Below are 21317 nucleotides of genomic sequence, written 5' to 3' on the forward strand. Positions count from 1 at the left end.
CACCCGCCACCACCCCGCGGGACCCCCACTGCATCCCCGGCCCTGCACGGTGGGGCACGAGGGGCTGCAGCACCCGTCACCCAGCACCCATCCCACCAGCTGCGCTCCCGGCCACGGTGGGGACACCGCGGGGCTCTGGGGATGAGCAGCCCCGGTGTCCCCACACCAGCACTCCCCACCCATGAAACCACCATCTCACTGCCCAGCCTTTGCACCCAGGGGTGCCCCCTGCGCACCCCCAGCTCAGCCCTGGCAGGAGTTTGGCATGAGGGGAGGGTGCCCGGGGGTTCCCCCCGCATCGCCGCCCTGAGGGGCCGTGGGTGGCATCACCCCGAACCCCACGGCTGCCGGCGGCGGGGCAGGCTGGGCCCGGCTCCGTGGATCGATTCCCACCAGAGCCGGTGCGTTCGTGTTTCCGCAGCTGGAGGGACCCTGCGGCGAGGGGAAGGTGGCCCAGTGGTGGCCCCGACACAGCGGAGCCGCACGGCCGCGGCGGTGCCGGGAGCGGAGGTGCCGCAGGGCCCAGGTGCAGCGGGCGAGCGAGCCCGGGGCCGCCGAGGCGCCGGCTCCGCTGGCGGCTCCTTGCAGGGCCGGCACGCTTCCTTCCTCCGGCCCGGCAGGGTGAGGGGCCACCCCGCTCTGCCCTCCCCAGCCCTTCCGCCCCCCGCGGCCCCGGGAAAGCTCCCGGCTCGCTGCCGCGCTCCCACCGCACGTACCGCTGCCCCGAGCTGCCCCGCGGCGATGCCAGCGCCGGGGGTACCACGTGCAACCCCCAGGCTGCTCCTGCACCCCCGGGGGCTCCGGAGGCTGCCCGGGGACGGGTGCGTGGCCACCGTGGCGTCACCCGGAGCCAGGGAGGCCACAGAGCCTTGCAGGACACGGTGCCGGACCCGCAGTGGGTCCAGGGTGCTGCGCCCCGTGGCAGAGCCGGCGTCATCTTCCAGGGGACACCAGAGGCTGGTGAAACCACATCTGGAGTCTAGACTCGGTGACTCCGTGGGCCGGGCCTGGCGGCCGCCCGTGCCCAAGCCCTGCTGCACACTGTTTGCTTAGCTGGAGGTATTTAATTGGAATTAAAGCGGCCCCTCTTGTTTTTGTGGACGGGGCTGTTGGAAAAAGGAGCTGTAAGTCATAGAAAACATCTGCAGGAGCCCGCGAAGGGTCATTAGATGGCAGAACGCGAGGCGCCGCTTTTAGTGCTCGCAGCCGGCGCGGGGAATAATGGTTCAATACGGCTTTTGTGGAGGGGCTGCCAAGGAGGCCACCGCCTGCTGTTGATTCTGGCAGCGGGCACGGCCGGAGGGACGCGGGATCCTCCGCACGCCGGCCCCGAGGACGCCGCTGGGGCTGCGGGACGGGAGGCAGCCGGCCCCCGCGGGAGCCGAGGGGCTGCTGGAGCCCCAGCCCTCCGCCTGCCCTGTCCCAGCCCCCAGGGGTGGTGCCCGGCTCCCTGCAAGGAGGGGGCACAGCCCACGCTGCCCTCACCCCGCTCTGGGGCTGGGTTTGGGGTCACCCAGCTCCTTCCCTCCCACGCCTGCTCCCTCAGGCCGTGGGGGCTCAGCCCCAGCTCCCTGAGCCCCCCCAGCAGCCGAGGCAGAGCAGGGCTCCATCCCACCAGGTTCCCGTGCCCCAATCGCTGCTCACCCACCCTGCTCTGGGGCCAGACCCCAGCTCAAACCGATCTGGGGACAGGCCAGGGGTCAGCAACCACGGCCCTAAATCTGGGCGCTGCAAAGGGGGCGGCCAGGGGATGGCCCAGAGGAGAGGGAGGGGGAAGGGGACAGTCACTTGGAAACAGCCAGACAATGGCCACGGGCCCCACAGGGAGAACAAGGCTGCCGTGGAGCCGGGGCACTAGTCCCAGGGCTGGCCAGGCGGCCGAGCAGTGGCCAAGACAAGGGCTGCTGGCGCTGCCAGACCTACACTGTGTCCTTCAACATGGTTTAATATGAGAGAAAGCAAATGCACGATACAAAATTTAAAAACCGGCCTGTGGTTTGCCCCCCGCCCGCCCCGGACCCCCGCGGGAGATGAGCGGGCAGGGGGGGGCTGTGCGGCGTACATCGATAGCCCACCTGCTCCCACACACACAACACGATGCTCTTGCACAATTGTTTCGTCGTCTGTCGCTCGCCGAGGGTCTGGAAGGGCCCCAGCCCAGCGGCGCCGGGCACAGCCCGCGGGCAAGGTCACTTCTCCTTCTTGGTGGCTTCTGTCGGCTCCTCCTTGGAGGCCCCCGGCACCTCCTTGGGGGTTGAGCTCTCCTCGTAGCTGGGGACGAGAGGGACAAGAGGGAGAAGTGAGGGGGGTCAGACTTTCTGGGGACAAAGACCTGTGCCAGGCAGGGACAGCCCAGCCCAGGGCTGCAGGCTTGGGGTCTGCCCTGCTGTGCCAAGGCGGGGGGGCTCCAGCCGTCAGCCCCCCAGCGCGGGAAGCCCGATGGGGCAGAGCCCAGGTGGGGAGACCAGGACTGTGACACCCCCGGGCAGCTCCAGCAACCCCCCGGCCAGCTCTGCGCCCAGGGGAGTCTGTCCTTGCTCCTGAGAGTGGAGGGAGCCACAGCAAGACCAACAGTGGCCATTTCCCCCCCAGGGACTCGCTCCTCTGGCTGCAAACCCCCCCCAGCACCGTCCCCAGGGCGCTGGCAAAGGCAAGGGGGGAGCGCTGCCTTCCAGCACGACGGGGGCAGAGCTGCCCAATCCTCTCCCCCTTCACAGTCTCCCCTCAAAGACCCAGAGAGAAGCTGGCCCGCAGCAGCGAGGCGATGGCCACAGCCGCTTGCCCGGGGCAAGGGGACAGCCGGGACCAGCCCGTACCTGGGCAGAGCGACAGACAGCGAAAGGGCACCGCGCGCCGGGGCTACAGGGCACTGGGGCTTTGCTGCCGGCGGCGGCGGGGACAGGACAGTTTCTGCTGCATGGAATCGGCGAGGCTGGCCGGCGAGCCCGACACCGTGGGGAAGTGGGTAAGTCTTGGTGTGTGCGGCAAGATTTCAGCAGAGGATTCATAGCTGCAGGAGAGAGGAAGCAGGAGGGGAAAGAGGGGAAGACGAGGACAGAAAGGAGAGAGGGGGACAGAGAGAAAAAGCAGAAGTTTTGGCGTGAGAGTGGTGCAAGCCCTGCGCGGGCAGCCTGCTGTCCCCGCCGGCGCCGGGGCTCCTGCCTGCGCTCCCCGGCCTGCAGAGCCCAGGGCAGGGCTGCAGCAGGGCAGAGCGAGGGCTGAGAGGCAGGGAGGAGGCAGCTCCCGCTGGCACGGGTAGAGCCGGGCAGCTGGAGAGGAAGCGTGGGCACTGGGGAGGCAGCAGCCGCCGGTGGGATTCCTGCGGTGGGAGCTGCAGGGCAGCCCCGCTGCGTCCCGCTTCCTCCACCTGCAACTGGAGCGACTTCAAGGGGGTCCCACCCCAGGGCACCCACTGAGGTGGCAACCCCCCAGCCTCCTGCGCTCGCCCTGGCAGAGGGCAGCAAACAGTGGGCAGCGCCCTGCTGCTGGCCCAGCTTGTGCCAACGCTCCGAGGGGGCATTAGCCCTCCGTGCCCCGCTGCCGGGGGGGCCGGACTCGCAGCCGGTGTCCCCCCCGTTTCCTGCGCGGGGGGTGGCTCTGCTGTCAGCTGGTGAGTCAGGCAGCGGGAGAGCGGCTGCGGGCTCCCAGGTGCACAGGAAGGACGATCCCAGGACAGCCGGCGCCTGCAGCAGCGATCCTCAGAAGCAAACATCAAAGGAGGGGCAGGTGCGGCGGGGCTGGGGCTCCCAGCCCGGTGGGAACACGCACACCGGCATCTCCCGGGGCAGGGGAAGGGGGCCAGGGCAGCCGGCTCCTCGCCGTGCCCCACTGGTTTCACCCTGAGCAGGCTGGGGGCTGTGGCAGGGGCATCCCCGGAGCGGGGAGGCTGGGGGGAGCATGGCCCTGCTTTGGGATGGACATTCCTTTCCCTCCTCTGCTTCAGCCATCCTCAAACAAGCCACCGCACCGGGCCACCACCGAGCACAGCAGAGAAAGAGCTCCCGGGAGGCCTCCGTGTGGCTCGGGGAGGACAGCCCAGGCAGGAGAGCAAAGCTGCCCGCTGACAGAGAGCAGGCAAACGCCTGGAGCGTGGCAGGCTGAGGGGAGGGCCGGAGCACCACAGCACAGCACAGCCCCCTCCCTTTCCCTGCACCTCCAGTCCCCGGGGCAGGCAGACTGCTGCAAACCAGGCCACTGGAGGCTGGGATGTGCTCGAACCAGCCCCGGCTGCGCTGGCAGCCAGATTCCAGCTCTGTTCTCCCCCACCCACAGGCCCTGGGACACAATGACCACGTATCTCGGCACCAGGTGTGCGGTCCCACCCTCCCCTGCCTGCCAGCGCACGGCAAGGGTTTGTCACTGGGGCGTAAAGCGATACCAGATGCTGCCTCTGCCTGCTGGTACCGCACCAAAGCCCCCGCCCGGCTGCGAGGAGGTGGCTGGAGCCAGGGCTGGCGTGTACGAACACAGACCCGCTCCCTCCGCCCGCGCACGTGCAGGCGCACACCCCGAGCGTGCCCGGATGAACCCATCCCTCCAGCTGTGCCCGGGCGTGGGAACATCTGCACACTCCGCGCGCCCTGGCGCCGCGGGCGAAACAGCTCCGTCCCCAGCTGACGCTCACCTGAACAGCTCGGTGACTTCTCCCTTTGCCAAGGCCACGAGGAGCGGGAACCCGATGCACGCAGGGACCAGGTACAGCAGAGCAGGCTGTCGGGAAGGAGAACAACTGTTCAGCCAAACCACAAATCACCCCCTGGGAGGAGCGCGAGGCGAGCTGGCCCCGTCCCCTCTGCACCCATCGCGGCTGTCACGGCGCCGCACAGACGGTGAATGCTCCAGCAAGTGGCTCCGAGAGCCAAGTTGCAGCTGCAGCAGCACAAAACCCTCGCCATGAGATCCCAGCGGGCCACGAAGACACAGAGGGTCCCCTTGCAGCCCATGGAGGGTGGGCCTTCAGGGGCAGCTTGGTGGCAAAGAGCCACAAAAGCACAGGGCAGCTCAGCTGAGGTGCTGTCGTTGGAAACGCAGCTGCCTGAGCCAGCCTTGCCCCAACCGGGACGCTGCTCCAGCTGGGCACACAAGCTTTGGGCAGGGAAAGGTGCAGGCAGACACTGGAAAAGCAAAGCCGAGAGAGGAATGCATCTCCTTTTTCCTGGCGTGACGCAGGAACCCCGCGGCCAAGCTGGCGTGTCCCGCTGGGGACGTGCGTCTGCGGGAGGCAGCATGGCGGGGCTCACCTGGGCGTGCTTGAAGATGTGCATGATGAAGATGGTCAGGCCCAGCCCGAAGATGTAGGCCACAAAGCTGGTGTAGAAATACGTGTGTGTGTTCTTCTTCAAGCTGGAGGGAAAGGGAGCAGAGCTGAGCTCGGGTCTGGGATGCCAGTGGCCGACATGGAGCTGGCCCAGCGCTCTCAGCCAGCTCCCACGGTGCGGGACGGGAGGGGGTGACACCCAGGCAAGGGGCTGGGGGAGGGAAGGAGGAGCATGATCCTGCTGCTGGATGGCTACTGGGGGGGAGGAATCGGTGCTGGGACCCAGGGAGAGGGTCCCACCTTCTCAGGGGGGGGATACAGCCAGTCCATGGCACCCCGCTCTCAGCACATGCTGGGGAGGCTGCGGGAACTGGGTTTCCCAGCAGGTGCAGGCAGGACGTGGGTGGAAACACCTGGAAGAGCTGGCACAGACCGGAGGGTCTGTGCAACAGCAGCGGGAGCGGGGCCACGCCACCGCAGTGGGACAAGGGGCCCATTCCTGGCAGCTCGGGGAGTTTCGGTGTGGGGCAACTGCTGAGCTACACGCCATGGTGGGTGCAGCTTCCCTGGGGAGGAAGGAGCTGCTTCCCCCGATGCCAGCGGCAGCCAGCACTGCTGGGCACCCGTTTGCATCCACGCCAGCCCTTCCCAGGTGCCAGCACCCCTGTCTCTTTCCCACGCTGTCACCAGTTCCCCTTGCTGCTGCAGCGCTGCCCTCTCCTCCTTGTGCCAGGGAGGCTCTGAGGGGATGTTATGTGCTGCCCACCCTGCCCTGCCCACCCTGCTCAACCCACCCACCCACCCGCAGTGCTCAGGACTCCCCCAGCCCTGCTCACGTCTGCGCTTCCAAGAGCTCCCCTCGCACCCCCCTCACCCAGCCGCTCTCCCGGCTCCCCACGCCAAGCCCCGGAGGGAGCACACGGCTGCACTCCTGCCTTCCCCTGCCCCTTTTTTCCTCAAATATGCTGTGAGACCCGACCTGCCAGAGACCCTTCCCCGCCGCCCGCTCACCTGATGTCAAACCGCAGCAGCAAGGCGATGAAGATCCCTGCGGGGAGAGGGGGACAGTGAGGGGACAGGGGGGAGAGGGGGACAGTGAGGCGACAGGGGTGGCAGGGAGGGCTGCCTGTGCTCCCGGTGCCGTGCCTGGGCTGACAGTGCCCTCTCGTGGCACAAGGCACCGGGACAGCACCCGGACCCGGTGGGAGACCCCCAGCCCACGCAGCCCCCAGCCCCGGCAGGATGCCCACGGGGCTCCAGCGTGGCCAAAGGCAGAGCAATACCCCCGCTCAGCTCCCCGCAGCCCCCCCAGACAGGCGATCCCGGCCACGTCCCCCCCTCTTCCATCCTCACCTGGAATGACAATGTCCCCCAGGCCCAGCATGGCGAAGTTGTCGGCCTCCAGCCCCTTCTCCAGCAGGTCCTGAGGGAAAACCACTGCGAGGAGCAGGGAGAGGCGCGGTGAGGGGGAGCGGCTGTGCTGAGCAGCCCCCAGCACCCCTGTGCGTGGCAAAAAGGGGCTGCAGCAGGGCAAGACCCCTGTCCTTGCCCTCGGCCCCCTCCTCCCTGCAGCCCCCCTTGTTCTCCTTCCTGGGACAACTCCAGGCACCAGGATGAGAAACCGAGGGGTTCACAGCCAGCCCCACACGCAGGTTTCAACCCCAGCTCCCAGGACCCAAACTACTGCGTGCTCCACAGCACAAATTCCCCCCTCCTGCTGTTCTCAGGGGGTCTGTGGGGGTCTTTGTGGTTTTTTTTTAATGAGCAGGTGAAATTGCCCACTCTGGGGGTGCACTAACCCCGCCAGCTCAGGGCTCTGCCAACCATCCCTCTCAGGGACCTGGCCAGGCTCCCTGCAGCTTGGTGGCACCAGGCAGCAGTCTAAGGGGTCACACACACATCCCACCTCCTGAGCCCTCTCCAGAAGGCAGAGGGTGCCCGGGGCAGCGCCCGCAGCAGAGCGGGCAGCCCCTCCTCCAGCACATGGGGCAGACCTACTCACGTTTTATCGGGGCCTCGAACGATTTGGCAACCGTCACCATCACGTTGGTGCCAAAGACCTAGGGGCAAGCAGAGGAGTCTGGGGTGACCACAGCTGCACAGGGACACACAAGGCATCACCTTGAGGCCCGGAGCAGCCTCAGTGGAAGAAAATAGCCAAAGAGCCGCCGACAAGTGAGGCCACCACCCAGGGGAGAGGGTACAGACAGCGCTCGAGGAGGGGAGCACACCACGGCCATCCCGCTGCCAGAGCAGTGCGGGGAGACCACTCATGTCACACAGACCCACCACCCAGCCTTCCCCAGCACCTGCCTGCAGGTTCAGTTCAGCCCTGATCTGTCACCTCGGCGGAGACCCTGACCACCGCGCAGGACATCATTGAGGGCAGGAGCTCCCGGGGGGAGCCCCAGCCAGCGCCAGGCTGCTGCCCATGGGCTCCCAAGAGGCCCAGAGCAATTGTCAGATCAGCTGCATTTTGCTCCGAGGTCATTTATTTGTCCTGCACAACCAGCATCGTTTGGGGCATGGACTGTAAACACATGGGTCAACCACCCTTATTCCTGCTCCTTTTCACCTCCAAGCCTCCAGTCTTGGCTATACCAGCAGCATGTGCTGGTTAGCACCAGGTGAGCAAGATCCTAGAGCCAGGGATTAAAGAGAACCCTTAAAGCAAGCACTGGGCATCAGATCAACTCCTATGAGGTGCAGCGAGCTCTGGGCATCACCACAGAGCAACAGGACTCCACACCAGGACCAGGGAAAAGCATCACATGCAAATTCACCCCATGATTATGCAGGGGCAATATCATGGATCCACCGAGCAGTTCTCCTTCCTCCTTGGATCTCACCGTGATTACATCCATGCTAAGATCCAAGCGACCAGGCCCTGCAGAGGGGCATGGGAAGAGGGTCCCCACTTCAGGACACCCTTCCATGAGGCACCAGCAACACAGGGACCTGCTGGGGACGCTGCAGCTGGCTCCAAAGCACCGGGAAGCCACTGGCACCCCGAGCAGGGCGTGAGGCACTGGGTGTGCTAAGCCAGGAGGCTGAGTCCTCTCCAGCTGAGAGCAGCGGAGGAAGTGGCACGCTACTAACGAACCACAGAGCTGAGACTGTTAACGAGCCTATGAAACAGGGGCAGCACTGGCCAAGTACAAAATAACACACGGTAGCCAGGCTTAAACAGGGAAGGATTAGTGAGGCAGCTGCAGAGCTGCTGGACAGACCTCAAGGTACACAAGGCTCTCAGACATTTGGCAACAGAGGGATTCAGGAGGTGGAGGCAGCAGGAAGGGCTGGGGAGTACGGACATTACAAGGAGAAACGTGGATCCAGAGAGAAGGAGAACCTCAAACTGGATGTCAGGGCGCTGCGCTGGCTGAGGGACAGGGACTGGAGGCACTCCCGTGCTTGGTCCTCTGTGCAAGAGAACAGGAGGACACTAACGAAGCCAGCAGGTGACAGAGTCGAGTCACAGCCTGTACAAGCAGGATCAGCACACCCCAGAGCAGCCTTGTCCTCCAGCTCACCCAGCAGCTCTGTCAGGCACTGGGAAGCCCTTGGTGGGGAGCACAGGTCACCAGAACTGGATACGCCGTGCACCCGAGTGCCTCACAGCAGCCCTGGCGAGATCCCTGCCAGCCCTGCGCTAAGCCAGAGATTAAAAAACGCATTTGCTGAGCCACGTTCTGTCACTGTTTGATTCTGTCATCACCCCCACCACACCCCTCTGGGCCGAGAAAGTGGAAACCCTGACTGCAAACGCGTGTCCAGCCAGCGTGCTGCCCCCGAGGAGGCCTAACGCCACGCACACGCCTTCCGCCAACGGCTGCGACGCGCGCCCGCCCCAGGGGACGCTCCCGTTTACCCAGAAGACGTCGTAGATGAAGAGGCCCCCAAGCAAGATGCAGCCCGTGCTGACGTTGTTCAAGTGCAGCAGCTCCACGCCGTTGAGGGAGAAGGCCAGCCCGAAGAGGTTGTTGGCAATCCAGTGCTGAGGACGACAGGGGAAGGAGAGCTGGGTCCTGCTGTACATCGTGCCACGGCCTCAGCCTGCAGAGACTTCATGTGCCAACAGGACCCAGGTCTGCTCCAGCCCGGTCCCTGGCCTCCCCACAGCAGGGCTGTGGGCACTCACCTTCCTCAGCAGGTACCAGACCCCCACCACACTGCTCAGGGCCAGGCAGACGAGGTCCTTGGTGTCGAACTCGTAATTCACTATCTCTGCAACACAACAGAGCAGTCAGGTAACCTGGGCACCCCCTTCCCACCCAGGGCTGAGATGAGCAACTTTACAGCTGGGGAGTGACACCAACCACAGGGTTCACCTCCCAGCCGAGGGGATTGTGCCCACAGAAGTGGCCATGCCCACGGGAAACACTTGCAAACCCCACATGAGCCAGCAGCTGGCCCTGGCAAGCCCGGACCTTCCCTTTCAGTCAGCCTCTGCCACATGGACAGCACCTGGGGTCCTTCTGTCAGGAAGGAAATTGGACTCAGGCGCTGTCTAAGGCAGGGAGAGGCAAAGCTTCTCCCTCTTCCTGCACCAGTTAACTCCTGGTGGTATCACTAGAAGAAGTATTCCCTCACCAGTGAAGCTACTGGGCAGGATGCTTATCAAAGCATCTTCTACCAGAGCAAAGATTTGACTGAGATTGGTTAAGGCAGCACAAAAAAAGCCAGCACGGCAGCCCCAGCTCTGCAGGGACGCCCGGGGCTCACACTGGCTGCAGTGGGGAGCAAGAGGCAAGTCTTTGAGAAGGTTGTTTCGATGGGTTGAAAGTCAAAACACCAAGTGAGCATAAAACAGAAGAGTAAAGGCAGAAAACATTCAGCCCCCCAGAGAGACCGGCGAGCCGACGTACCCTCCTTGCTCTCCCCGGAGCCCTGGGTGAAGAGGAGCTGGTACTGCTTGTTGGGGAAGTTTGCAGGGAAGAATCTGTTCATCATGGGGCTGAAACGAGAGGTGTGGAGAAGGGCAGCTGGACAGAAACCCCGCGGGACGCGCCGCCCGGCACCTCTGCGTCACGGGGTCGCAGCACGGACGTCAGCCCACAGCCCAACGCCAGGTTTCACCACACCAGGGACTGGCAGGAGCCCCAGCTCCAGTCACCAAGCCACCAACACGGGACCTCATCCTCCTCAGAGGCCTGATCTGCCCATATGTGACAGTCCCCCCAGATGCTCTAGGGCAGCAGGCACAGAGTGTCGCCTGCAAGAAGACAGGACCCATCCCCGACCCCAGCCTGTGCCCTGTGCCCCCCAGCAGCCCCCTGGGCACCCAGAACAGGCTGGGCCACCACCGAAGGGCTCTCCTGGAGAGCTGGGAGCGGAGACAAAGCCCTTGCCCAGCGCTGGTCTAGGGAAAGCATCTGGTCCCCAACGCCCCAGAGCTCAGGAAACAGGAAACCAGTTTTACTTTTTCAGTTACTGAAACAGCCTGAGCTTTCAACACGAGAGGCCGGGGACGTGACCAGGAGCTCCAGCTGCCTGTTTCAGCCTTCCCAACCAGGGGAACACGGATGCCAAGGAGCTCTCCCCTCCTCAGAGCAGCGAGGGCCGTGCCCAGCCATAGCAGCTCCTCAGGGTGCGCTGGCGTTGTCCCACGATGGCAGCCACCCACCCCTCCACGAGCTCTCCCAGTGGTGCTGTACGGGGTACTGGATCGCTGGGACCCCCGAAACTTTGGTTCCCCCACAAGGAAGGGTTCACAGCGTGCTCTGGGCCCCTCACACCGCCGAGGGACAACACCCCAAGAGCTGGGACTTGGCTCTGCTGCAAGGCAGTGGTGCTCCAGAAACCCTAGAAACCCCAGTCACACCCTTTCCCCCGCTGTACCTGATGGTGTGGGACAGGGCGAGGATCCCCAGCACGAAGAAATACATGGAAAGCAGAAGATTGATGTACTCTTGAGAGAATATCTGCAAGACAAACCCAGAGAGGGGTTAATTACCGCAGCATCCCCCCCCTTCCACAGCACTTCTCTGTGTCAGTGCTCCAGGGAGACTGTTCTTCATAGCTGGAATAACCCAAATTCTTGCACTGCTGATGTGAAATACGATGGAAATAGCTGCCTGCTCGCAGAACAAGCACCACGGGCCCGTGAGTTGTCACACATCTACGAGCTGCTTGGGTCAAAAAATAACTCCTGTGCTGCAGAAAGGAGGAGAAGCTTCCCCCGTGTGCTCGGCCTGCCCCAGCAGCGGGCAGCAGCAGCACCCCCACCTCGCTACTGCAGCGGGCCCAGTGCGTCCTGCCCTCATTAAACAGGATTAAAACTCCTCATTAAAACTCCTGCCCTCCGACGCACGTGCTGCCTGACTGCCGAATCAGTAATATTCATCCCAGCCAGGAGCAAGAGGCTCCTGAGGCACCTGAGGAGGCAGAGGAGTACCCCGAGATGTGGGCCACAGGGAAGGGGTGGGCTGCAGGGGGGCCTTTCATCAGCCAGAGGGGCTCGGCAGCAGGGGCTGGTGGCCAGTCCATGCCCCGCTGCCAGGAGGGGCTCAGCAGATGCTCAGCTTTACTATCAGTGACCTACAAAAGGAGCTGCAGCCAGCCAGGAGCACCCTGCCACCTCGCAGGCAGCCCAGGCCGGCGGGGCTGGAAGCTGCTGTGCCGACGGGACCGCTCTGTGCTGGCAGCCCCACGGCTCGTCCGGCCCCCCCAGCAGCTCAGCTACACGCCAGACCTGCGTGGGCAACCAAAGGTGCTTTAAGCCAAGACACCTCAAAGCACCTGCTGCTGGGATCTCCCGTCTGTGACTCAGGAACTGCCACCTAACTCTGCGTGTTGGCTCTGCACTTCTAAAAGATGCCACCTGAACACCCAGGGGCTCGCCCAACAGGGTCCAGAACCAACTCGTGCACAAACAGGCTCTGATTTCCCCCAAGCCGTGACAACTCAGGAGAGAACTGACGTCCTCCTGCGTGGTGACACTCAAGAGCTCAAGCCGTGCAGCCTCACACACTTTCTGTCCCAACACTGCAGGACTCCAACTAGGGGAAGCCAAAAATCGAGTCAGCCCCACTTTGGGAGCTCCTGGCCACGCAGGAGGACATCAGGCACCGGCCCCAGCGCCCGCGGGTGTTCTCACTTACTTTAAAGAAGAGGTAGAGCCCTAGAAGGGTGCAACTGGCAACAATGGGAAAACGAGCAGCGTCTCTGCTGGTAATGGTCTCCGGCATCTCCGAGGAGTTCTGGGGAGGGAAGGAGAGGACAGGAGTGGGTCAGGCCCCGCTCTGGCTTCATACCTGAGCAGGAAGGGAACAGACACAACAAGCGGGGCTCCGCAGTGGCTTCGAGAGGGGCAGGGCACCTGCTGGCCCCCGTCGTTCCCGGAGGTGGGGCTGTGTCACAGGCAGAGCCTGAGATGGAACAAGCAAACCTCGCCCTCCTCCTTCCAAGGGCTGCCACAATTTACTGCTTTTTTCCTCTTGGAGAAGGGAGAAAAAAACCCCAGCGCTGGTGTTCGTTCCCTTCTCCCCCTGCCCTGAGGGGAGCTGGGCTCCCTCACCACTCAGGCCCAGCCATCCCCCTCAGCCTCCCCATCTGTGCACACCATATGTCGATCACCCTCCGAGTGACGTTTCTCTCCAATCACCTTTTTATCCCTCACCTCGCTCTGGGGACGCTCCTTGCGCTCAAAAGCCCCAGATTTATAAACCTCTTTTGCCTTCTGAGACATCTTCGCACCAGCTGAACCCGCTCCCTTTCATGCCATCTCCCACGAGAGACCTTCAGCTTCCAGAGGAGAGGCAGAGGGCTGCCTGCTCCCTGCCTGCTCCCCTGCCTGCTCCCCTGCCTGCTCCCCTGCCTGCTCCCTGCCTGCTCCCTGCCTGCTCCCCTGCCTGCTGCTCGCTGATCTGATCTCACGCAGGCCAACACCTGCGGCCAGCGCTGGCCAGAGCACACATTAGCAGAAGCCCTTATGCAAAGCAGCCCCGGGAAGGAAGAACAGCTCATCCCAGGCACGGCGGCTGCCACGCAGCGCTCAGTGGCACAGAAGCAAGTGCCCCAAGAGCCACCGGCTCCCTGAGGCGTGAGTGACAAGAAATCCCCCCCAAACCACGGCCAGGCCCTGCTCGCAGACCTCGGCTGCGAGGAACCCCACTAAAACCACCTGAAACCCCTGAAGTAAGATTTAAGGGCAGACCAGGGGCTTAAAGGATCAGTAATGAATCAGATGGTGTAAAACAGCCCCTTCTCCGGAGCTCCACGAGCTGAAGCGTTGGGGTTTAAGTGCCCAAGGCCATGGGCGAGATGCAGAGAGCAGCACGATGGGCTGCAGGCCAGCGCAGGGCGTGCGGGCAGGGCAGCGCCCCGGGGACCGGCCCCAGCGCTGCGGCATAGGACCAAAGCCACACACGAGTCCCCCCACCACTGCATCGCTCGCGGGGGTACAAGGGGCGGCCACGAGTTCTGCAGCACCCGAAGCTACCGGGACAGTGAGGCCGGGGCTGGAGCAGACGCCGGGGGAAGCCAGACCCCCCCCCGCGGGGTCCCCTGCCTCCACCTCCAGGTCTCTCTGCCTCGCCGGGGCCGGGCAGCCGCCGGGGCACCCGGGGGGACGTGGGGGGGGTGAGGCCCAGAGGCCCCGGCGGGTCTCCCGGGAGCGGCGGGGGCCGCCCCCGCAGCCGGGCCGCGGCGGTACCTTGCTCTTGGCGCAGCTGACGGAGCGCAGCGCCCCGAAGAAGATGGGCAGCAGCGCCATGAGGACGAGGCTGCCGTAGGCCAGCGCCATGCCCTCGGGGGTGGCGGGCGGGCGGGCTGCGGCGGCGGCGGGGGGGGCCCCGGCCCCGGCGCTGCCGTTGAGCGCCGCGGCCTCCTCCATGGCGGCTGCTCCCACCGCGGTCCGCTTCCGGCCCGCGCGCGCCAGGGACACGTCCTCTTACCGACCGGAAGTGCGTCACGCGTCAACGTCGCCGCCGCTAAACCACGCCCCCGGCAACCGGCGCCGCGTTGCTAGGAGACCGGCGGCGGGCCCGATCCCGGCCCCGGCCCCCACCGGGCCCGCACCCCCCAGAGCGGCCCTGGGCTCGGCCCGGGGCCCGCCCCGGTGAGGGTGGGCCGGGAGCCGTGCGGGCAGCCCGAGGCCGGCGGGACGGAGCAGCGCCAGCGCTCCCGCTGCGGGACCGCCCCGCCGCCTCCGCCCGGGGTGACCCCGCTCCGTGGCCGTTCCTCCCGGCCCCGGTCAGGTCTGGGCTGGCACCGGGGAGGGGCAGCGCGGCGGCAGCGGGCTCTGACCGCGGGCTTGTCCCTGCCTGCCCACACCCCGCGGGGCGGCCGAGCGTACCGGGGGGCTGCCTGCGGGCAGGGGGTCCCGGCCCCCCGCAGCCCCCGGCCACGAGCGGGCAGGTGGCGGCTTCAGCACCGTCAGCCCGGGGGCTCCCGGGGCTTCTCCTCCATCCGCCCCCAGCCCACCCGCGGCGAACGGCCCCTCCGTGAAAATGCCCCGTAAACAGCAGCGATCTCTCCCCGCCGCCGGGCCGGGGCCGAGGCTCTGCTAGAAAATTGGCCGAAATGGGTGTTTTCCTCACAAATATTCCCTCCGGCCCGAGCCGCCGGCAGCCCGGCTGTGCCACCGAGCCGCCGCCTCCTCCCCAGCTCCCGGTGCTGCTGCCTCGCGTCCCCCTCGCCGGGGCGAGAGTCTGCTGGGAAACAGACACCAGCGAGGATGAAGGTTGGATGAAGGTAAACGGTGCTGCCGCCGGTCTGGATCTGAGCCTCGGGCAGGGAAAGGGAGGGCAGCAGGGATTAAAAAAGCAAGTTTTATTTTTTTTAAAAATGTTTTCATCTCTTTTTTTTTAAAAAAAAGAAAAGGGACTCTATTTCAGGACCGGGGTGATTCATAGTTCCGTGTTTCAGGCAGAGGGCAGATGGAAAGGCCCCCCCCGGGAGCCCCCCTCTGCAGGGCTGGCCCCCTGCCCGGCACGCCGTCCTCTCCCCGCCGCTGCTGCTCCCACGGAGGAGAAGGACGGGCACCCCGAGCAGCAGTGGGCAGTGTGCCCACACACACCCTGTGCTTCCCACCCTGCAGCCTGCCATGGCCTGGCACAGCCACTGACCCCCTTGTCAGCCCCTCACGCACCCCTCTGTGTGCCCACCCGCCCCCTGAGCCCCAGCTTGGTGTGGGGACCCTCGACAAGGGGTGACGTTTCCCCACCCTGCCTCGCCCACTGCCCAGCCCCCTGCCAGCCCCGTTTCGGGCTCTGAGATGCGATGCCTCCCCAAGCCCCCTCGGGTGGGGGCTGCAGGGTCCCTCCCCAGGATCCCCCACAGCTACTCCTTTGCGTTTGACCCCTGCCAAGGAGCCAGCCCAGCAGCCGGCGTGGGGGCTCGGTGCCCGGGCAGCCCCTGTGCCGCTGCTCTCAGCTGCTCGCCGTGAGAAGAGAAACCCCCAACGCAGGGGCCTGAGGGCTCCGTCCCCTCGGGGCTGGGGCGGATGGGGGGGACAGAGGGCTCGTGGGAGACGGGCGAGAGGGCTGGAGGAGGAGGGGGCAGCGGTCGGGCCACTGTCCACCTCCATGTGCCCCATGGCCCGGCCGTGGCACCCAGCAGTGTCACCCCGGGGTGGGGAGCTGGCTGGGCACCGGGCTCTCCTCCCTCCTCCCTCCCCTCCTTTCCCAGCGCCGTGGCCCCCCGTGGCCTCTCCTCCCACCCTCCAGCGCTGCCGCATTTTTTTGGGTTTGAGCTCATTCTTTCCACTCCCCTCTCCGCCAGCTGCCAACTTTCCATCCCGTGACCACCCCCCCTCGCCTCCCGCCGTGCGGAAACGCTGGCTGCAGGAGGCACCAGCAGTGGCACGGAGCCCCCAGCCCCGGTGTGCAGCCCCCAGCCCCGCTGACGGGCACTGGGTGAACCACAGCATCGTCACGGTCCCCAGCGGGGCCGGGGGGCACCGAGCGAAGCCTGAGCGTCATCCCTGGCCCTGGGGACAGAGCGGGCAGGGAGGAGCCCTCACTGGTGTCTGCGCCTGTGGAGACACCGGCTTCCCCCAGGGACAGGGCGCTGCCTGTCCCCGTGTCCCCTTTGCGCTGGTGACCCCCTCTCTGGCCGCACCGGTCGTGGCCGGCGGCTCCCCACGCTCCAGCCGTGGAGCGAGCGGAAACAACCGACCTGCCCCGGGGAGGGAGCAAGGGCACCGCTGACCCTCCGTGGCGCCGGGCCCGGGGCCGCCGAGCAGGCTACCCCGCGGCGTCCCGGCTGCCCGCTGGCACCACAGCCTAAAAACAACCGGCAGAGCCCCCGCGGCTCCAGCGTCGCCTCCCCGGGTGCCCGGGGTCACCCGCTGCTCGCTGCAGCCAAGCACGTCCCTTCCCAGCTGTGCCACGCTGCTCTGCTCCTGCCCCTTCCCGGGGCACCGGGAGCCACCGAGCGCCCGGCTCCCTGCCCAGGCTGCGGCTCCCACGGCGCTCGGGGGCTTGAGAGCTGCACCTCAGCGGAGCTCAGCCCTGCCCAGAGGCTTTTCCAGAGCTGAGCAGGACCTGGGAGGGGCAGCGGGGCTGGGGGCTTCTGCCACCACAGGGGACAACGCTGTGGCCACTGGGCGAGGATTCAGGGTGGCCAGAGGAAGGCCCAGCCAGAGGCTCTCCCTGCCCCGAGATGTTTTGGCTGGTGAAGACTGAGCCCGCCCAGGCCTGGCCCCTCTGCCCCAGCCGCGGGCAAGGAACTGGGCTTGAATGTGGCCACATGGCTCCGGGACACGGCTCCCCACGGCAGGGACCCAGCAGAGACCAGCACCTCCCTGATGCGGTTTATTGTGCAGAGCAAGGGTTGTCCCTGTTGCACCAGCACAGAGACAGCAGAAAAGCCTCAGTCTGAGGAACGTTGGTGCCAGGGAGACGTGGGATGAAGCCCTGGCGTGGGGAGGCTGCGGGTACCAGGTGGTGCTGCCAGTGCTCCCCCAGCCCCTCTCCCCAGCCAGGCTCCAGGACCCCCTTGAGGTGGACACCGCTACGGTGCCCTCGCCGGTCCCTGCTGCCCTGCAAGGGACGGGCACCGCGAGCGGGACCTGCCACACTCCCGGCAGCCTCCAGCCCTGCGCCGGGGCACGGCCACCCCTCACCTCCAGCTCCCCAAGGAGCATCTGTAACCCAGGATCCCACCACCCCAAGCGCAGGTGCCCGTCCCACCCTCTGCTCCACGGGCGCAGCCCCACTTGTTCCCGCTCCAGGAGGGGAAGCGGCCAGAGCCAGGGCACCCTGAGCGTCCCTCAGCACAGCTTCAAACACCTCCATGTCCTCAGCATCGCTCCAGCCCTGCCTGGGCTCTCCGGGGAGCCGCTGGCCACGCTGCTGGCAGAGAGTCCCCAGCCTGCGTGTGCGGGGGGGACGGGAAGGCGGCGGCGGCTCTCAGAGCACGGACAGGTCGTGGCAGGACTTGGAGCGGGCTTTGAGGGCCACTTTGCTGCTGTTCCGAGCCACCAGCCTGTCGAGGAGGTGCCGGGCTCTCTTGGTGAGGCTCTCCTTGCGCTTCTGGCCCGGCGCGGGGTGCGCGGGGGACTCGCTGCCGCCGCGGCGCAGGCGGATCTGCCGCACCACCCCCTCGAAGAGCTCGGCCACGTTGTGCTGCAGAGCCGCCGACGTCTCGATGAACTTGCAGTCGAACACGACGGCGCAGGCACGGCCCTCTGCAAGGGAAGGGCAGGGAGGGGGCACGGCCCCGCTGGCACCCGGGCGCTGCCACACATCCAGGGACAAAGGGGACAGACGTGGGGGGAAGCAGCAGGGAGCCCGGGCACAGGGACCCCCCCCGGGGGTCCCCACCAGCCAGACCCCCCTCCACACCCCAGCTCACCTTCGACGGAGACCTCGCGGCACCGCACCAGGTCGGTTTTGTTGCCCACCAGGATGATGGGGATGTCCTCGGCCTGCCGCGCGCGCCGCAGCTGGATGCGCAGCTCCGAGGCGCTCTCGAAGCTGCCCCGGTCGGTGATGGAGTAGACGATGACGTAGGCGTTCCCCACCTGCAGGCACCGGCTGCGCCGCCGGCTCTCCTCACCCTGCCACCGTGTGGGAAACGAGACGTCACCGCGCCGCAGGGGCTGGTGGCAGCCCCGACCGCTGCCGGGGGACAGCGGAGCATCCCGGCACCAATGGGACCTGCCAGCGCACCCCACCAGCCCCCCCATCGCGGGGAGCAGACATGGGGCCCCATTAATAAAATGCAGATTAAAAGCTCCCTCCAAAAGGGAGCTCCTTTTTGTTTGGAGGGAGGCAGCGACAGCGGCGCTGGCATTTCTGCCCAGGAGATGCCTCCACACGCTGGGCGGAAGGAATGTCCCGTGCCAGGCTCTCGGGGCCACCGCTCTGCCTGTTAAAGCACGTGTCCTGCCTGGCGGCACCGTCTCACGTGGATTTGCCCAGTCGGCTCCTTCAGCCCCGTTCCCAAACTATTTCCGTGCATTTCGAAGCGGGCTGGCACCACACTCCTTCCCCACGGCCCCTTCTTCCCCCAACCCACCCGCCCCTCACGTGAGGGGCACCCTGTGCCCGCACGGCTGCTCCTGCGCTCGCGGTGCCAGCGAGAACACGGTGGGCAGCCTCCTGTGCCAGGGAGACGTGGGCAAAGAGCCGGTCCGAGATGTGACTCCAGTCCCTGTCTTGCCCAGAGTGTCCCTGGCTCTGCAGCGACGGCGGCAGCGAGCCCTGGGCACGGCCAGGAAAGCCCCAGGGAGCTTCCTGGAGCTCGGAGTCCCCGAAGCAGTGGCAGTGCCCATACAACGTCCCCCGGGCACATCCCGGGGCACAGCACGGGCTCCCCGCAGCGCCCAGCCCCGCCGTACCCGCTGCTCCGGCTCCCAGGTGTCCATCACCAGCAGCGTGGTCTCCTCGCCATCCACGGACAGCGTGCGCTCGTACGCGGCCTCTGCAAGACGCCGGGAGAGCCCGGTTGGCGTGGCACTGCCCCGGCACCGAGACCCGCTCCTGTCCCCGTCACCGGGCTCCTCTCCACCCCGCACGCGGGTGTTTCCCGTGGCGGGGCCACGCACGCAGCCCGGGCAGGCGCTGCCTCCCCGCCACCTCCTCCGGGCCCCGCGGTGGGTGACCCCAAGGAGCCCCCCACCCGGCACCCACCTCTGGCTGCTCCAGCACCCACCTCCAGGCTGCTCCGGCAGGTCCCGCTCCTGGACGCCGGCGAAGCCGTTGGCCAGGCTGGTCTTGCCCACGCCGGGGTCGCCCAGCAGCACCACGCGGTACCGGGGCTCCCAGGAGCCGGCGGAGCCGCTGTCCCGGGGGGCCGCGGTCCTGCCGCCCGGCTCGGACGCGGAGTAGCCCAGCCGGGGGTGGCCGGGCTCGCCCTGCGGTGTGGCCCCGGTAGCCCCCGGTCCCGGGAGGGGGGTGCTGGCCCTCCGCCGCAGCGGGCTCCGGCTCCCGCGGTGCGTGTCCGGGGTCATCCCCCGGCCGCGCCGCTCCCGGTGCCGGCGGCAGCTCTGGCACAACTTTCCTCGGGACAGGCTCGCCGCCGCCCGCCCCCGGCTTTAAACCCCGGAGGCGGAGCCCCTCGCCTGCCCGGTCCCTCCCCCGCCGGACACACCCCCGCCGGCACCGACCCTGGCCCCGGCCGCGCTGTCCGGTCCCCGAGGTCCCCGCGGGGCTCCCGGTGCCGGGGAACGGCGACTTCCCCCGGGGCGCGGCCCCTCGGTCCCGGGGAGCAGCGCGGTGGCACCGGGACGCCTCTGGATGCGCTGCCGCGGGTGGGGGCTGCTACCCCCCGCTACCCCCAGCCCCACGGCCGTGCTCCCGTGGCCCCGGCCCGGCTCCCGGCCGTGCTCCCCGCACGGCCCCGCCGCTTCGCCAAGGAGCGAGCCGAGCCCGGGCCAGTCCTGCCCGGTGCCCGGTGGGGCTGTGCTGTGCCGGGACCTCGGGGCCAAGAGCCAAGAGCTGGTGACAGGCAGCACGGCCGGAGGCTCTCTTGGCACGGGCGAGAGCAGGAGCTGGTTTTATTTGAACCCATCGGTTGGCCCGGACCCACGCGGGCGCTGCGGCACCGCTGGCACCAAACAGCCCGAGCACCGGCCCTGCACAGGCACCGCTCTGACCCCGCGCTGGGACACCAGTCCTGCCCACACTGGGATGTGCTGGCAGGGTCTCACGGCACCAGGGCCAGTCCCAGGACACCCCTCAGGGGCAGAGCACAGCCCGCAGAAGGAACCAGCCCCGGTGACAGAGCCCTCTGCAAGGCTGGCTCGGTGCTCGCTGCCCTTCCCAAAGAGCCACAGGCAGATGTAACCCCTGGGGCTGAGGGAGAAGGAATGGAATGAGCCGCCCCTCCCTGCCAATCCCCAAAGACAAACAGCAGCGGAGAAAGCCCGTGGGAGCAGCCAGGTCCATCTGCTTTCTCGCAGCGAGAGGGCAAGCGCCGCGAGCTGGGCTCGCTCAGGGCGCGCTCATCCATCTCCGTCTCAGCCCAGGACAAACTGTGCATCCAGAGTGCCCCCAGCGCACGGCTGGAAGGTGCTGGTGAAATCCACCCCTTGAAGCAGGAGGATTTTTAATGAGGGGAAATTAAAATGCAGATGGGAAGGGATAAGCAAGGGGTTAGAGCTCCTCCGGGCTCCAGGAGCGGGGAGCCAAGGAGGGCCAGCGAGCCCCGCGCTCCCACACACCCTCACACTTCCAGGCAGCTCGTGTCTGGTTTTGCTCTTTCAAGAAGCAACTCTGGTCTCTGGAACCAAAGGGTTAATTAGAAAAAAACAAAGGGCTAGTGAAGTCGTGTGAAAAGTTGCAGGGAGGTCAGTGGGAAAGGGCCGAGGGCTGCGGAGAGGGCTCTGGCACAGGCTCCCGCTCGTCGGGGCGGGCAAGCACCAGATGCCTGACTTGTGATGTTACAGAAACTTTCCGCTCGGGCCTTCCTGCTATTTTTAACTCTTCTCCCAGCCACCCTCAGTAACCCCGGCCCCACCAGCTGTCATGGCTAATTAATTCCATTTTTTAATCATTTTTTTTTTATTGGGAAAAAAATTAAGTTGCACTAATCCATCACGCAGCCACCCGCCTCCTCCCGCAGCCTCCTGACACGTCCCAGGCTTTCCTCCTGCTTCGTACACGGCTCC

At 66.4% G+C, this 21317-nt stretch overlaps 2 protein-coding genes across 3 annotated transcripts; both read right to left on the reverse strand.

The window, feature by feature from the left end:
• Nucleotides 1–1927: 1927 nt before the first annotated feature.
• On the reverse strand, nt 1928–14104 carry HM13 (histocompatibility minor 13). Of its 2 annotated transcripts, XM_068416086.1 has the most exons (13): nt 13914–14104; nt 12361–12459; nt 11099–11181; nt 10126–10214; nt 9399–9484; nt 9129–9254; nt 7260–7317; nt 6611–6694; nt 6269–6305; nt 5241–5343; nt 4625–4710; nt 2817–3010; nt 2186–2271 (listed from the first exon to the last, which is right to left on the reverse strand). In XM_068416086.1, exons 1-12 carry the CDS (start codon nt 14091–14093, stop codon nt 2860–2862), a joined length of 1182 nt encoding a protein of 393 aa, XP_068272187.1. In that variant the 5' UTR covers nt 14094–14104; the 3' UTR covers nt 2186–2271; nt 2817–2859. The 2 variants fall into 2 exon arrangements, with proteins under 2 accessions (XP_068272188.1, XP_068272187.1); XM_068416087.1 differs by lacking the exon at nt 2817–3010 and having other exon boundaries at nt 1928–2271.
• Nucleotides 14105–17020: 2916 nt separating this feature from the next.
• REM1 (RRAD and GEM like GTPase 1) lies at nt 17021–19698 on the reverse strand. The gene is made up of 4 exons (XM_068416091.1): nt 19361–19698; nt 19047–19129; nt 18059–18263; nt 17021–17891 (listed from the first exon to the last, which is right to left on the reverse strand). Exons 1-4 carry the CDS (start codon nt 19656–19658, stop codon nt 17614–17616), a joined length of 864 nt encoding a protein of 287 aa, XP_068272192.1. The 5' UTR covers nt 19659–19698; the 3' UTR covers nt 17021–17613.
• Nucleotides 19699–21317: the final 1619 nt, after the last annotated feature.

The sequence above is a fragment of the Nyctibius grandis genome, chromosome 19, assembly GCF_013368605.1.
Source record: "Nyctibius grandis isolate bNycGra1 chromosome 19, bNycGra1.pri, whole genome shotgun sequence".
In the NCBI taxonomy this organism is placed as follows: Eukaryota; Metazoa; Chordata; class Aves; order Nyctibiiformes; family Nyctibiidae; genus Nyctibius; species Nyctibius grandis.